At 42.9% G+C, this 17,446-nt stretch overlaps 1 protein-coding gene across 1 annotated transcript in view; it reads left to right on the top strand.

Annotated features, from left to right (window-relative positions):
- The window catches only part of MSH2 (mutS homolog 2), a 57,064-nt gene extending 49,470 nt beyond the window's left edge, over positions 1-7,594 (top strand). The window contains exons 14-16 of the mRNA XM_068410645.1: positions 288-535; positions 4,678-4,847; positions 6,732-7,594. Coding sequence (XP_068266746.1) covers positions 288-535; positions 4,678-4,847; positions 6,732-6,902 — 589 coding nt within the window. The 3' untranslated portion in view covers positions 6,903-7,594. The remainder of the gene's footprint in view (positions 1-287; positions 536-4,677; positions 4,848-6,731) is intronic.
- Positions 7,595-17,446: the final 9,852 nt, after the last annotated feature.

Below are 17,446 nucleotides of genomic sequence, written 5' to 3'. Positions count from 1 at the left end.
AGGATCTCACGTTCTTTTTATCAGGCTTACAAGGTCTTGAAGTAGCCTTCTGTTTATTTCAGTGGTCATATAGAGCTAATACTGGGAGGCCAAAGTCTAAATGGGACAAAGAAACTAATTTGGAATGATCTGTGTGACACTGTTTATGCACTTTATTTATATGTTGTTACGTAAATAGGAAAGGTCTTTTGCCTTTTATGCTATGCCTTTACAACATAACTTGTGGTGCTCCAATATCCAGAGTTTGTACTGTTCTCAAACATTATAAAATGCTCTTGTGTTTTTAGGACAGCATCTGAAAACTCCCTGATAATCATTGATGAGCTGGGAAGAGGAACTTCTACCTACGATGGCTTTGGCTTAGCATGGGCTATTTCAGAATACATTGCTAGCAAAATCTGTGCTTTTTCTATGTTCGCTACACATTTTCATGAACTGACAGCTCTTGCTGACCAAGTGCCAACAGTAAATAACCTACATGTTACTGCTCTGACCAGTGATGACACACTGACAATGCTTTATCGTGTCAAGGAAGGTAAGACAGTGTAAATGGTGGTGAACAGGGTAAACTTTATTTTACACCGAGAGAGGAAGAAATATTAATGGAAAAAAACCCCAAAAGATATTTCATATGTTGTATTCCAGGCTTAGGGTTTATAATAGACATGTTCTTCTCTGTCCATAGAGAGTGTGTATGGCAGGAGCTCTGTCCATGTGTGAACACAGTGATGATGATTCTTTGTTAAGACCTCTAGGTTATTTCAGCCACTCAAGTCAATGCTTTTGAGGTCTCTCTCTCTTTCTTAAAGAGCAGAGAGAAGAGTTCCAAAAGGTTATTTTCTGTTTCCCTAAATCAACCATTTTAACCTGCTGCTGTTTCAGTTTTAGTTTTCCTTCTGGAAGAAGGTTGGTTTTGGTAAATCATATAGAAGAGACTTATGTTCCTTAAACTGTTCTTTTAAAAGAAATGAGTGTAATTTTTATGTGCTGATGGTTTTTAATAATGTCTGTGTCATTGTATTAAGGCTTAATCATTGGAGAAAGATGTTGCCCAATTTGTGCAGTAGCTTGATATAGGAAAAATCATGTGTTTAGTTTTTAGCAAATGGCATCATAGTAAAACAACAAGTAGCCTGTTGTTTTGTTAGTATAAGTCATATGTATTTAATTAAAATCCTTTAGCGGATACAGTTATTCCTTTTGGTATTAAATTAGACAATTTTTAATTTGGCATAAATTTCATCTGTTAACTGCAATAAGTGGTTCCTCCTGCTTCTCTATATCCCCAATCATTTGTTCTTGCTCCCTTCAGCAGAAGCCTCTATGATAGATAAAGTGGGTTTCTGTAACTGGCTTGCAAGATGTGATCTTTTATGGCATTCTAATTTACTTGTAAACTCTACAGTGATTTTGCTGTTCCCATAAGAGCATTTCAGTCAGGTTGCCTACCTCTGGTATAAGCTTTTGATTTTGAAATGTGAGCAGAGTAATGGTATACTATATTTTCACTTTAAAATACCTCTTAGTTTTCTGAATTCCACAATGAAGGAATGGGTTAGGTGACACTCTGGTAGAACATGGTTACTGTAGAACACTCTGGCTATACTGGATCAGATCAACAATTTACCTTGTGGAGTGGTTTTGTCTTAAATAAGGAATAACTGTTTGAGGAGTTAGGCTATTACCTTTACTAAGACAATTACTAAGTATCATCCATCCTTGTTAAGGCTAAGGAATTCGTCCATGTCTCACACGTCAAGTCCTGGAGACTGATATCTTTTTAGTTTAGGATTTAATCTTACAGGTACAATTGCTGAACTTCATTCATTTCATTCCTCATTTTAAAAACTGTTTTGTCGTTTTGACACAATACCAAATACTTGCTTTCGCTTGCCTAGTTCTTCCTAGCAACTCTGCTTTTTGTGATTAGTGCATATTCAATATGTGTTATTTTGGAATTCTCTCCGATATTTCCTGATTTCTTTAGCTGATTTAGGACTTCTCAGTTCATTCCTTCTGGTGTACATTGTTCTGAAATGAATCTAATATGCTGTCCAATTGTTAAATTTTACTGTTATCTTTTTAAAGATAACTTTTATAATCTTCACAGGCTATCACCATGCTATTCAGTGTCATTAGATAATTGGTAAATGTGTTTTTATTATATCCTGATTTGAGCCTCACTCATGGTAACATGCTAGTTTTACTCTTATGATGTTACTAATTGACTATTTCTTCCTCATTTCTTCAGGTTTTAAATCCATTAAATGACTTAATTTCTTGCCCTTTGATTACTTGCATAACAGCTTCTAATTTTGTATTTCCCTATGGCTATAGTCTTGCAATTAGCTTCTGGGTATTTTTCTATAAAGCTGGGAGACTGCTCTGAATAAGGTGAATCAAGGCATGACCAGAAGTACTGCTCTTCTCTGGCTTTACTGAGAATCTGCTTAGAGCTCGTCAGAAAAATCTCCGGCTGCCACGATCTTGTTTCTCTTAACTCTGTGTCCTTGTATTTTGCGAGCTTTTTTTCCTTAGAAATGGTCTCTGTTCTCCACTGTTCATGCACTTTTCCTACGCAATGTACGGTTTATGCTTCTGAGTATTAGTCCAATGTGCTGTGGCACTGGCACGCAGCCTGTTCCAGTGGAGAGGCAATGTCTATGGTTCTTCTGTAGTTTGCCATTTCTCATCTTCTCCAGCGTGTGTTGAATTCCTTCCACCAAGTGATTGTTCGGAGCCCTCTGAGTGTCTTGCTCAAATCGGTGCTTAAAATATGTTGTAGTGTGCATGGGAACTGAAGAAAAATATAGTCATAAATTGCTGCAAGTGTACATTGAAACTATGAGTATTTTCAATGCAGTGAGAGCTGGCGATGTACAGTATCTTCAAACAAACCATCTTTAGGTGCCTTATTTTGGGTTCTTAGATTGCGGGGTCAGAGGCGGGGGGAAGTAATATACACTAAATCTAAACCTTCTAACTTTTAATATCTAAATCCTTTGGAATAGCAACTCAGGATAAAAACCTAATAGTCCCGAGATAGTTGGGTGAATTCTCTCTCTTGAATCCCTCCCCTCTCCTTTTTTTTTTTTTTTTTTTTTTTTTTTTTTTTTTTTTTAGCATATAGTAACTCACCCATTCAGGTCCTGGTGAAAACTCCGGAAGCCTGGTTTTATATTTTTCTTCAACCATTTTTGCCATTTTTAGTCATACACATCTTTTCTTTGTACATGCAGTGTCTTTTCATTTGATCCATTTTCTTGGAAGTGCTATTGAGCATAGAGGCACAATAGTTTGTATCTACCTACTTAAACCCATGTCAGATGAGATACAACATGATGAAATCTTCATCTTAAAATACCTGGTCTCAAATTGGATGTTTTTGCATTTAGTGTTGAGCTCTTTCACTTTTGGAAGAATTATGTTGTTCAGGCAAGGATGTGAGTATAGGCAGCTTGGATACAGGTGTATTTTGAGACGAATAGCAGGTTCCATGTCACTTGAAATGTGTAACTAAACCTGAAATGCGTGACAAGGAACTTCTGTACAGTATTTTCATCCCTGTCTTCATGCTTCAAGAGTGTGACAGAATCGCTAGAAGAAGAGACATAGAAAGTACTGTTCTCCAGGCCTCTGCCTCAGGATTCTCTCAAGAGACCTGAGTTAGCTTTGTGTCTGGGGAGGTGTGTGTTTTTAATATAAAATCAAGAAAATAATTTCTGCTTAAAAACCTTGTTTTCCTTTAAGAAACCTGAGTGATTGCAAGGTTAATAAAACAGAAAAAATCTGAATGTTAAGTTTTCGTTTTCCTATTATTCATTTACCTAGTAGTTAATAGATGATTAGTTAAGTATCATTTTACATGTAATATTCACTTATGAATAAGTCCTTGCTGGAGACCAGAATTAAAAGTATGTAGTAATATTTGTGGGTGGCCAATTGGAATTACGGTAATGTAAATGAATGGAGTTGACAGAGGGCTTTTGATACTGAAGTGAAAATTATTTTGTGTTAACTGTGTATAATTGATATATTTTGAGCAATTATGAGAACTTTTCTTTCTTTACCAAATGCTATAAACACTGTATTAATTGAAGTAAGTGTAAAGTTAAAATTGCAAGGTTTTGGTATAGTTAAAGACAACTCTTGGAGACTAAGGAGGTATGTGGTACTGATGCGAAGGAGGAGGAGGATGATTGAGAATGCAACATTTTAAATATTTTTTTATATATATACATAAACACACATATATATGTATTCATATAAATATAGAAAAAATGTGTGAGAGTGATATATACAAAAAATATAAATAAATGGTGCAAATTACTATATCCACAGACTGTGCTGAAGTACTTTAATAAAAAACATTATTCAATTTCATTCAAGTATTAGAGGGAAGTTCTTTCTGCCTGAAGAGTTTTCCCTTTCTTCCTGAAGCCCTTTTGGAGTTCTGCAATTACTGCTCTAGAGAGCTTAATTAAATAACAGTATATTCTTTAATCTGTGTTATCGTGTATAGTCCAAAAGGTCAATCAGAAAATGTTGGGAGAACCAAATGATGTTATGTACTTAGTTCTTCAGAACGGAGAACTGTTACAAGTTTGTTCATATAATCTCTGTGTAGCTGTATTATCTCTTGAGAATTCTTTACTGGTTGTTTTTCTCTGCATCCAGGTGTTTGTGACCAGAGTTTTGGAATACATGTAGCAGAGTTGGCGGCTTTCCCAAAACATGTGATAGAAAGTGCAAGAGAGAAAGCATTGGAGCTGGAGGAGTTTCAAAACATTGGCAAGTCCAGGGAATCTGAAGAACCACCAGCCAAGAAATTCTACAAAGAAAGAGAGGTTTGCTATCCGAAATGCTATTTAAGATTTGTTTAGCTGGAATAGCCCAGGCAAAATAGTTTTAGGATTATCGAAGGGCATGGCAGTTTAGACCTGGAATGTCTGATTTACAAATGTCATAAAGTTCTTCCCATTTCACATGTGAGAATTCTAGCTTGGTTCTCTCAACTGAGAAGTAAAATACTCTTGGCTTTGCACAGGCTTTAAGCACAAGTTGAGGAAACCCGCATCTCCGCATAGATCTGATCGTGTCTGCATTGCGTAATACAGTTGTGTACAGCCATTTTAAGTGAACTGTTTTTTCTCTAATCTCTTCACTTTCTCTTAAAAGAAGCTTCATTAGCAGGTAGTGTAAAGGAAAACAATAGCTTGCAGGAGGCTTTTTCAGAATAGCCTGTGTTGTCTTGTTGCTGGATTAAGAGTCCTTACAGTGACATCTGTTGCAGCCTCCTAGGAAGTCCACGCGCTGCCTTACGACTTGCATTGGTTTTTGCCCATAGTCGGGTCCTCCTCGCTGCATGCATATAAGATCTGCTTACAGATCTTAGTTCTGTGTCCCAGCAGTTGGCCTGAAACTTTGCAGCCTTGTAACTTGTTTATCTCCCATTATACATCACTGGCATTCTCGGTAGTACTCCAGTATATGGAAGCCTTGAAGGGTTAGTCCATATCCAAAGCACTTTCTACATTTAAAAAGCCTTTGCTCTAGATAGAGGCTGTTACCTGTTGCTTTATTTTCAGTTTCAGAGGTCTGGTGCATTTGTTCCTGGATCAGTAAGTGGATCTGGTGTTGTGGATGAACGATGTCTGTTCATCCACACATTTTAGTGCCAGGAGGTTCCCCCTCCAGCTACCTCTGTTGCTCCACTATTACTTTTCCTTTGCCAGCTTGTTAGGTGTTACGGTGAATTATTTTTCAGGTTAATTGGATCTGGCTGTGTGGTCTTAAGTTGGTGTAAATTAAATTGACATGGCAAACACTTGTGACAAATGTTTTATACTTGGATCACGTTTTATACTTGGATCTTTCAGTCATACATATTTCATAAACTCTGTAGGCAATAGAATGGCACAGCTTTAGATGTCTTGCCCAGGCAATTTGTGTGCCATCATTAACATCATGTTTAGAAGGAAAGCCTGCTATTACATTTCCAAGTCCTTTGGAGGCTTCTGCACTGAAAGCACACTGCGTTAGCCCTCCATGGTAAAACAAAACTAAGAAAACTTTGCGGTAGAATTCTAAAATGCAAAATACAGAGGACTGGGCAAAATTCTGTATTCTGGACAAATTGTTTCTAATACAGGGATCCTGAATATTGTTCACTGAAATGTTTGTTCTTGCTATTCAATTCAGATTGTTTAGAAGTTCCACTTTGCCTGTTTTTGTAAAAGCATATGCATAAAGCTTAATTATCATCTGCTCTCCTTGGTGACAGCCACTTTCCAGTTGCTTGGTTACAGTTTGTTCTTCCTTTTCCGTATTGAAACATTGGGTTTGATTTACAATTCCTCAAAAAAGTAACTAGTTTGGGTAATATGGCCACTCTGATGCTATTATTGCTAGCAATCTTCACCTAATGTGGTTGCACACTGGAATTAAATGTGGAACACAAATAGGAGCTCTCAGTGTTAAGTACTGTATTTCTGCTGATCAATTAGTGCTTTTTGCTCATGGACTGAAAGGGGAAAGAACTCCTGATACCAGTATAACGGGATTGTTCTGTTGTTGAGAACATGATAGCAAGTGCAAAAATAACGGTGTTTTTTGCCTGCAAGAAGTTTCTGATGCTGAATAATACTTTATCTTTGGCAGAATTGTAAGGATCCTGCTTGCAGTCTAAACATCCTTTCTGTTTTCTTTTCCTTCTCCTCCATCCATTTCAGGAAGGTGAAAAGATAATTCAGGATTTTCTTTGTCAAGTGAAAGCATTGCCCCTGACAGATATGTCAGAAGAAGACATAAAAATCAAGCTGAAACAGCTGAGAAACGACGTGTTGGCAAAGAACAACAGTTTTGTGAATGAAATAATTTCCCGAACGAAAGTTACATCATGAAAGGTGTGAGAACAGGATACAGCTTTTGAAGTGTGTTTTACATAGCAAGAAATATCATTTTCTTGTCTTGTAGCTTTTATACTTTATGATCCTTGTACTGATTTATATAGGCTTTTTTTTTTTTGGATTGTAATTATTTTGTAAAAATTCTGAGCACATTCTGTGCCAGATTCCTGCTTTAGTTGTGATTGTCGTGTCCTTTTAGAAGTTTTCAATAAAATACTTTTTCAGTAGTGAAAGAATTATTGACTGTACAAACAAAATGTGTAATATTTTACCAGAAAAGCCTGCTAGAAAGTGTAACAGCTCAGATGGCATACAACTACCACAGCCTTGAAAAGCAATAGCGCGTACACAAAATCTGTGTGCTATACTATGATTCCTTTTTTGTACCATGCAATTACATTAATTAATTCAGCAAAGTTTTAGTAACGCTATATTAGTGCTCCATTAGAAAAAAGCATCTAATCTAAGTGATTTGTCATAAAATTTTTGAGTGTGGAGCTAGGGGGAGGGAGGCACAGGATTTTTTTTGTTTGCTGTGTGGATGGTAATGCTTGAGTCAAATATACTGCAGGCCTACTCCTCACGCCTGAGTGGTGGTAACTTGCATTTTTTGGTGTTTTTGTAATATAAGCAGAGGCTGGGGTGAAGTTACAGTTTAACTGGAACTTCTGAGTTGGTTGTGATTTGCAAGGTCTGTCTACGAAGAAAGAATGCATTGATTTTTCTCTCATGTTCTTCTTGCACTGAAACATTTTAAAAGCGTGCAGATACAAGTTTATATTCTCCTTCAAATTTAGCATTTTAAATTGTAGCTGTAGAACACTTTCCCTATATTTAAAACTGTCAGTGTTGAAAGATTAATGGGAAAAGGTGTTTATCACAGGAGATTTTAGGAATAAAATCATGCTGAAGATGCCACGCAAACTCTTGCTGTTTTCAGAGATTGCATCAGTGGGTGCGTGCTGAGGACAGCAGTGCTGCTGTTAGAGCTGTGCCGTAGCTCTGTGTCAGGGATTAACGTGTTGCAGTGGACTGTATTTAAATGTTCTAACAATAGTCATAAAAGAGGTGTGGTGTTCAACTTGCTGTTGGATAACATTTGTTTGTAGTTAGGCTAGAACCTGGACATACTAGATATACTTCTCAACAGAAGAAAATGAAGGCTTGTTTGAGAGGTTTGGGTTCTGCGTAACACCTTTTTGCTCTTTAAATGCATCCTCCTCATAAAGACAAAAATAGTCTTGCATTTATGAACAGCATAGTCGATACATGTATTCAGTAGCTGTGTCTGGAAGTGTGTGAATGGAAAAATCTGTTACATAAAGTAATGAAAAATATAGCTGGTTTTGCAAATTCAATTGGTTCAAGCACAAGCTATCAAAAATACAGAATTATACAGAAAATAGAGAATGAGAATCAATTTAGAGGATTGAATACTGCAGTGACACACAACTTGTAGTGGATCAAACTGCTTTAACTGTTGCTAGAGACAGGCAGTTCTTGTAAGGGACTGGAATGGCTGGTACTTACAGCCTTTTCCTGCATATGCTGAGATGTCTGTGGTCTAATCAAAGATGCCCCTTGCTCGGCCTTCTGTCCCTAACCATGGGAACAGGCATAAAACCATCGGTGGTTTTCTCTCCCAGGAACTTCTCTGTTTTCCCCTTGACCCTGTGTGAACTTTCCATATCTACAGCACTCTTAGCCAAGGAGTTCCTCACTGAGCTGCCACCTGCAAGAGGGACCACTTCTTCTTTGCTTTGAACCTGATTCCTAGTTTCAATCAGTACCTCTTGTTTTTATGCTTGAAGTGCCCACTCTTTCCACTCTGTATGTGATACATCAGTACAGCATGTCTGAAGTATGCTGAGGAAAGGCTGCCTTTATTTTTATATTGCAATTGCAGGCTGGGAGAGCTGCTCCTGGGTAACCAGATTTGCCCATCTCTGAGGGTGAAAGCAGTGCTTGTGTGCATTATTTGAGAGTGATGGGGTACTTTGACTGGACCAGCTCCAGGCATCACCTTCTCCTCTATGCCTGAAAAAGGGAGTTAGGCATCTGCAACAAAAAGGATTCAGTTTTTCTCACGCCCTTTGACACTCACATGGAAGAAGGGTTCAAGTTAGTGGGATTTTAAGACTGATCTTTTCAACTGTTTTCTGTTCTGCACTACACTTCCACCTCTCTGAGTGTACTGCTGCTGCCGGATGTAGGCAAGAGAGTGTCCTGGTTTGGCCTAAACCAGGCCGATTTTCCTTTCAGTGATTTTTACTTTCAGCTAAGTCTCCTCTAAGTAACTGCACTTTCTGAAACTAACTGCATGTTTTGCAGACAGTGTCTGCTTCCAGGACTGATAACGCTCGAAGTTTGTAGTTATCGCTGAGGCACCGGTAGGGATGTTGTGCAGAAAGGCTCTTGCTGTACTTGTTCTTGAGAGAAACCAAGGTCACTGCTGAATTCCTCACTGCTTACAAGTGAAGAGCCGAAGGGGGGTCGCAGCTGCAGGGGGGAGCGGACAGGGCAGGTGACCCAAAATTGACCAACGAGGGTATTCCATCCCATACACGTCATTCTCAGTATAAAGCGGGGGGATCACGAGGGTCTCGCTCTTTTTCTGCTATGGCCGGTGTCCAAGGAGGACTCCGTCTGTTTTCCTGCTGCCCCCGATCCCGATCCGTGCATTCCTGAATCCAGCTCTCGACTGTCGCTAGGCCCAGCCTGGGCCTTCCCGGAGCCTGCCCTGCAGTGCCGGTGGTGACGTGGCTGACTTCAGGGGAGCTCAATCTTGGTTTTGTATATATGTTTGTATATATTTGATTATTTCTATTATTGTTATTATACTCTTTTTCATTATTATAGTTTATTAAAACTCTTTTAACTTTCCAACCCGGAAGTCTCTCTCCCTTTTCCCTTTCCCTTTCCCTCTGGGGGGAGGGGGGGGATAACAGAGAGCATCTGCCGCAGGTTTAATAGCCGGCCCAGCTTTAAACTGTGACAGAGAGGATCAGGCAGAGTTTAGTCTCCATCTGTCAGTGCTGCTTGCAAACTGCGTTACAGGTAGTGTGATTTCATGTGAGCAGGAGGATGGCTATTTTTGCTAGTTCCAATTTAGCTTTTCGTTCAGAAATGTACCTATGGGACAGGAGCCATTCCAGAACTGGTCTGGTTATTACAGAGCTGTGCCAAGGACGCAAAGATTATCAAAGCTTCAGATCAAAATAATGTAGCTATTGAGGAGCAGTGAGGCCACTTACGGTCAGCCTTGAATAAAGATGCCAGTTTCTCTTTGCTCGGTCGCTTGAGAAATCTTGGTGCTGAATGCTTACTGCAGGTGTGGTCTTTTTAGTTTGTGCTGCTACTGTTCATCTTGAAGACTGTACCTAATGCGGTTTTCTTCATAGGGTGAAAGGAAAGAGCGGACATGATCAAACACTGAAGGAATTCTTTTCCTTTGATGGCTTTACCACCCATCTCTTAGTGATCAGGAGTTCAAGCAACCTATTTGTGTGCAGGAGCACTTGGTAGCCAACCTGATGCGAAAATGCTGGGTTTACCTCTGGGGTTGTGTTCAAAAGCAGGTGAGGTGCTTGGTGGTCAGCAGGTTCCAGTTATGGTTGGACGACTCAGGGATCAAGCTCAAAAATCCAGGGAAAGCAACCTGCCAGCTCTGGGACTCGGGTCTGCCTGTTCCTACTTGCAGCTGTGCAAGTTCATCTCAAATAATCAGTTGATAAGTGGCTCTCTATCTTTCCTCCATTGGAGCTGAGGTAGTTTTGGAATCAGAAATAGCAGGAACATGACCAAGATGAATCCTTGCCCACTGGCAGATGCACTGAACCTGGTTTGAGGAGAGTTTCAAGCCTCTGAGAGACCTTCGGATGCTACTGGCCTGGGCTTTGTTGAACATAAAGACTTTGTGCTGGCTCTTAGTGGATGTAGCTGTTCTGGCCTGATAACTGCTCTGTAAGCAACTGGGAGTGCTGGTGGTCTAATTTTTCCAGATTTAGGGAAGCCTGCGTGAGAGCTCATTGCTCTGCTGGAGGAGATGCTGCCTTTGCAACTCAGCTGAGGTCTAGGATTGTGTGAGCAGTTTGATCTGATTTGGTGCAAGGTTAGGGTGACAGTTTAAACAGGTTTTCATGGCATTTAATGAGTTTCAAATAGATGGCCAGCACATTGGCTGGGAGATTTCTATGGCTACAAAACCATGTGACAATTGGCCTTACTATTCTGCAGTGTGACAGATTATTTGAAAAATCAAGGGAGAGCAGTTGCTGCTTTGCATCCAAAGTAGTGTGAGGTCATGCATTAAACGCTCTGCGTCTAGCTGACCTGGGAACAAGGAAAAGAAGTGGCCATAGGAGCCTGAAGCCTTAAAAGACAGTGGGAGAGGTGCTGTCATCTCTGTGAGATGGCTGCAACCCTTGCAGGTAGAACTTGCCTCTTGATGCTGTCTGTTTGCTGAAACAGCCTTGTTTGCAGTTGTATCTCGGATGTTGTTGTTCCTCTCCCAGCCTTGCAGCCACCTTTCCCAGCCTGTTGCCTTTCCTTTCCCTACTCCTGCTCGGTGTCTGCGCTGTTGCTATACACAGGGGAGCACCTTGCATTGCTACCTTTTATGTATGTGTGTCTCTCTTAGCTATCAGCGATGCTTTTTATCTTTGCATGGAGTGCGACAGAGGCAGATACATCCCTGCTTTGTCAGTCAAGTTGAGAGGGTGCAACCTCTGCTGTTGAAGAGGGAAGTGACAATTTCGCATCGTTCTCAGTGGCAGCTGGGACTTACCCTCCTGACACGGTGGCAGCAGTGGCAACTTGTGTTTGCTCCAGCAGCTGGAGCAAGTAGTGCTTTTCTAGAGGTGAGAAAATGTATTTGCTTTTTCACTATCATGGAAAAAGGTGCCTTGGCACCTGGGTTGAGCTGCTGGATGCTCGTGGCAGTTTCCATAAGGATGTAATTGTTCTGTCTGTGTAGGGACAGTTGGAAACCTGAAAACAGCTGTGCTAAACAAGGTGAGCTGAGGGAAAAGCTGAGAGTAAATAGCCTGAGCTTATGAGAACAGTTCCCCCGCTGATCCACCTGGTCTTGCTGCATACTGCAAAGTCTTTGCTTGTCAGGGCAATGCACTTGCATGGGGGGCTTCTGCAGTTTGCTCTTTTTTTTTTTTCCCCCAAAAAGGAGATAACTGTTCTATGTAGGTGGGCTCTGGCAGTGGGCCCGACTGCCATGGCAAACCACAGACCTTTAGCGTGAGCAGGGAGAGCTGTAGCAGATCACACTGGCAGTCCGGTCCCATCTCCAGCCTGTTGCTGGGCTGTGCATTGGGGGAGGCAGGAACCTGGGCAGTGCTCCTGAGGAGTGTCTGTACCTGCCCCAAGTTGCTGGTTTACACCCTGAGGGATGCGGATTTTTTTTTCATATTGTGATTTGGAAATAATATCTTGCCTTCTCCTGTCCTGCATCTTTCTATTTGTGCATAGAAATGGTATAAAACTTCAGGAAAATATCCACCACTGAGGGCTTTAGACCAGAGAGTGCTGGTTGTCAGCATCCTTGCGGCCTGCTGGTTCCCCTCGTATGACTGTTCCCACACCACTCTGATGCCAATGACAGTCCAAGCCAGTAAACCTCTCTGCACCCACCCAACCTCATCCTGAGCTGCCTGGGGACCCGCTGGTCCTATGCAGGTGCACCCAGGCTGGCACTGCAGGGAGCTAGAGCGAGTCCAGCAAACCTGGACGCATGCTGTACCTCCTCCCCAGGGCCTGTGGTTTCAACAACAAACACTCTCCAAAGGATCAAAAACGTAGCTGTCACCACAACGTGGTCCCAAGCCTTGTAAGAAGTGACAAGGTGTGTTACCATAGTGCAAGCCTTGCAGATTTTAGGTGATCGTTGGAAATGCCCTTCAGAAGCAATTTTCTTCTCCCTGGGTGTTTGCAGTAACTCTTCCTCATGTCTTTCTGCTGCAGGTTGTTGCTGACTTAAATGTCCCTTCCTTGGTTTTCAGGGTCCCAACGTAATGGCGAGTAGTTTCCTTATGCTTTGATGTGCTAATGAAGAAGGTAAAAATAAAAATCAAGCTTCATATCAATGTTCAACCCCAAAATTACCAGCAAGATGATTCTGATGCTGATTTTAGTGCAGGTGCTCTGGCTGTACAAAGGCTTTTTTCCCACCATGACCTGTGAAGGCAGCGTAGGAGTTTCCGTTTCTATATCCACTGATTGCTCCTCTTTTCACCTTGGGCAGTAATAGATCTTTCTCTTTCTGCTTGCAGTAGGTCATCTCTCGTATCTTCATTCTGCTGTGGCATTTATCATTCAATTCAGGGACATGGGGATGCAGTGTAACAATTCACTGGCACATTAATAGCGATCAACGACATTAAAAGAACAAAAAACCTGCATACTTTGTGCCTGTGTGCTGTATGAAAGGGTGTGTATTACAGCGCAAAAGGCTACTGATCCTTGTGTGGGAACACGAGGAGGTGCACATGAGCTGTGGGAGATGCTCCATATTTCTGTGGATGTACATCCACGCTGAAACTCCCCCTGGGTTTAAAAACAAAATCAAACCAGCTTCCTAACCCCCCAGCTGTGCGTGAACCTGCTGAAGGTACCATTGTCACACAAGTCCCAACCTTGCTGGCTTTGCAGCTTTGCCACGAGGGATGCTGGTCTCCCCGGATGCCCCATGTTGCACACATCAGTCAGCAAGGGTGAGGGAGGATCTGTGAGGGGGTTGCAGTAGGTATCTTGTTACTCTACCTCCAATCAGGAACCAAAGCACCTAGTTCCACCTCCCTCCATGCAGTAAGCATGGGACATGCCAGTGCAGTTACTTAATTTTATGGTGGTTGCTGTGACAGTGCCCTGAGCACTGCAAAACCAAACAACTGGAACAAATCTCATAGCAGGGCTTGGCTGTCAGGGAGCTCTGCGCTTCTCTGGTCTGGCATGAAAGCCCGAGCCTGCAAGCGTGGCTCCAGCGTTTGGGAGCAGCTACCTGGGGTAGCTCCAGTAGCGCCGACTCCTTGGTGGTGCCTCCTTTGGTCCAATTCGGGAGCACCCTTGTTGCTGGAGGAGCCCTGGTCCCCAGCACAGGTTCTCCTTTCTCCTCAAGGGCTCCTGAAGATGCTGTTTCAGCTGCCCGTTGGCCTCTGATGTTTTGTTCTAGTTATTACCTTTTAATTTAAACAAAGTCATCTGAGACTAAAAACGACTGTTTGAGGTTTCCTCAGAAAATGAGTAGCACTTATTAAGGAGGCAGTGGACTGCCAGCACTATAAAACGCTTGCACGGCTGGGTAACTTGCTTAAGACATTTGGTTTTCTGAGGGGGAAGCATGGCCTCCCCAAAACGCTGCCGATGCTGAAGGCGCTGGGTGGACACAGCTCTGCAGCTCCTGTGGGACCCCAGCTCAGACCTGCCCACCCTGGTACAGCGAAGCCAACTCGCCGTTCAGCAAAGCAGCAGCTAGAGCAGAGCTAAACTGGCTCTAGCAGACCTGAGTCTTATTCCTAGTCACCTGATGTACATTTTTACCTACAGTAGCATTTTAATGGTGCTTTTTTTTTCCCCCTAGGAAGGAAATCAGTTTGCAAAAGGGAAATCTTGCAGAAGCCCCTCTTGCCATGCTCCAGGGGCTGGATTTCAAGCACAATATATTATGGTGCAACACTGGTTATGAGAAAACCGCAGTGCTGTTTATCTTCCTGCTGTAGAGACACGCAGGATTCGGTCTCTGTAATCTCTCTTGGAAGAGATGTGCTCACCCAGTGTGAATCGGTGGAGCTGCGTGACTTAAATGTTTTTTTTTTTCCCCTGAGATTAGGCTGGCTGTTGATTTGGCCCATGGATCCGTGCTAATGCTATTGTGCTCTTAGTAGTTCTCAGTGGTTTAATCTCTCTCTCTCGAGTGTAGTTTGTCTGTAGATAAAAGTCTGATTTTCTCACAGGAAAACTTTGGAAGCTGATGAACATCTTACCCATTAGTATTGCAAAGTTCAGTTTTACTGATTTTTTTAAGGGGTTCCAGCCATACAGTGAGAACTGGCCTCCATCAGTGACTAGATGCTGATTTATTCTGTGCACGTGAGAGAAAATAAAACTATCCAAGACTTCGCTGCACCTCCTGCGCATCCTGGGGAATGCACTTCTTAAGATCTTTCTTTTCCTGTTTCCCTTGTCAAATGAAATCAGGTAAGGCGTCAGGCTGCTTGGAGATGTTTTATGTGAACAAGAGGATTTTTGGGGAGTACAGTAACTAGCGCAGTAATCTGACATTTGCAGATAATGCCTAAAAACTTGCTCTTTGGCCCTTCCAGGAGGGCAAGGTGGCATGTGGGGCGTGCCTGGTATGAACCACAGAGCTGCTGCGCCCACCCTGGGAGCTGTGGGCACCCGGCCAGTCTCCCTCCAGGGAGGGTTTTGGCCACCAATATATTGCATAGCAGCCGCTGGGCTGCCTGCAGCTGGCCCACTGGCACAGAGGGTGAGCTGTGGCATGTCTGTGGACACTCAAGTACATCACGTAGATGGAGCAAACCCACCCACCTGTTAAACTGAAGGGAACCAGGAGTAACTGGTGCAGGTACTGCTTTGGGGAACAGTAAGGCCTCTTGTTTTTATTCTTTAAATTCAGGTTTCTACACCTGGCAGCACTCTGGCCACTACCTTTTTACAGATCTTGAAGGCAGTGTGTAGTACTATCCTTGGAGTCAGCCTGCCATTTACTTGGCACAGAGCTGATCTTCAAGCCAACGGAGATTTGGGCACGTCTCTTGGTTCAGGTGTAATCGGGGGGCTGTAGGTATGGGAGAACACAACATGGCCACATCAGGGCGGCTCTGAAGCTTCAGCCTGTACCATGTATGCAAACAAAGTGAGATGCTCTGGGGGGATGTGTGGAAGTAGCTTAATTTCAGCCTTCAAAGTCGTCACCCTACAACGCTGAACTGCTGTGAACCCACAGGAGTGATTCCTAGCTCCTGCTGCGGTTTGGAGGACCCTTAATGGGAACTGCTATTTGCTCTTGCCTCCTTCTTACTCAGTCCATTAGAAAAGACCTTCTTGGCTATTTGAGAAGAAGGAAAGCAGTAATTAAATGAACATATGAAGCATGCATAGCCATAGGCCTCTTGACTCCTTAACGAAATCCTCATTGTAATTTACTGTAGATGTAGCAATATGACCAAACAGGGCAGAGAGCAGGAGGGAGGTGCTGGTACAGCACTCACAAGCAGATGTGCGTGGAGAGCAGGTCTCCCAGCTGCTCCTGACAGAGGCAATGCTGCCACAGAGAAGTGAAACTATCTATCTTCATTAAATAACATATTGATCTCCTATTTGAATATAACAAATTCCACTGCTTCAGAGTTGTAGGCCAGAAGCAACCAGCGCAGCAGTGGCTCTGACAAATGTATGGATGATCCATTGCCTGTCCCTTGCTGCTCTTCAGAGTCAGAGGAGGTGGCATGTTGTAGCAGTCACATAACTGAATGCCTGGTTACGTGGAAGTGAATTACCCCTTGTGTCCTAGGGCAGCAGCGCTTCATCTAGCCGTGTTGTGCAAGTGGGACAGACCAGCTACACATGCTGCACAATGCAAAGAACCCCCCTCCTTTTGCATTTGTTTCCCCAGGCTTGCAGGAGCTGGTTTTCCCCCATCTGCTGCCTGTGAAGAGCTGCGTTGCTGGTGGGGGATGGCGGGCATGGTTTTCTTCTGCCCGGGCTCTGCTCCTCCCTCTGCACCCAGGACACCCTGTTGGAGCAGAGCTCACTGGCCAAGGGGTTTGCCAGTGCTGGCCATGTTTTCTGCTGACCAGTTTCACATCTTTCCAGCTTGGCTACCTCTGCTGGCACAGGGTTGCTGTGCTGGGGCTGAGCTGCCTGGAGGAAAGTGAGGTTTTAGCTGGCAGTCCAGCTTGGGTCCCTAGGCTCAGTGCAGCCAGGGACCGAGCCTGGGAAGACACCTCCTCACACCCCTTCAAATCAGCCCTGGATACTCTCAGAAAGGCGTATTTTCTTACCTAGTGATAGGACAAGAAGACACAGCCTCAAGCTTCGCCAGGGGAGGTTCAGGTTGGACATTAGGAAGAATTTCTTCTCAGAAAGGGTCATTAGATATTGGAACGGGCTGCCCAGGGAGGTGGTGGAGTCACCATCTCTGGATGTGTTTAAGAAAAGACTGGACATGGCACTTAGTGCCATGGTCTAGTTGACAGGGTGGTGTCAGGGCAACGGTTGGACTTGATGATCCCAGAGGTCTCTTCCAACCTGACTGATTCTGTGATTCTGTGATCCATCTCCCTACCACCAAACCAAAGATAACAGTGATCCCTGTTTTCAGTCACTCAGCCGCTGATCACGTCCTAGACCACCGCAAAAATAGAGAAATAGTGTTAAAAATAGCTTTTGTCCTCTGCAAAGGAGAGCTCAGCTGTAGCACAGCTGTTCACCTGCATCACTTTGGGATGGCCTGCAGCAAAGAGCTGGGGCTCACTCTGCTGAGACTATAGGAATAGAAATCAGCT

Source organism: Nyctibius grandis, chromosome 1 (genome assembly GCF_013368605.1).
Source record: "Nyctibius grandis isolate bNycGra1 chromosome 1, bNycGra1.pri, whole genome shotgun sequence".
Taxonomy (NCBI): Eukaryota; Metazoa; Chordata; class Aves; order Nyctibiiformes; family Nyctibiidae; genus Nyctibius; species Nyctibius grandis.
Note: the sequence above shows the minus strand (reverse complement) of the source record. Positions and strands in the feature narration are given on the sequence as shown.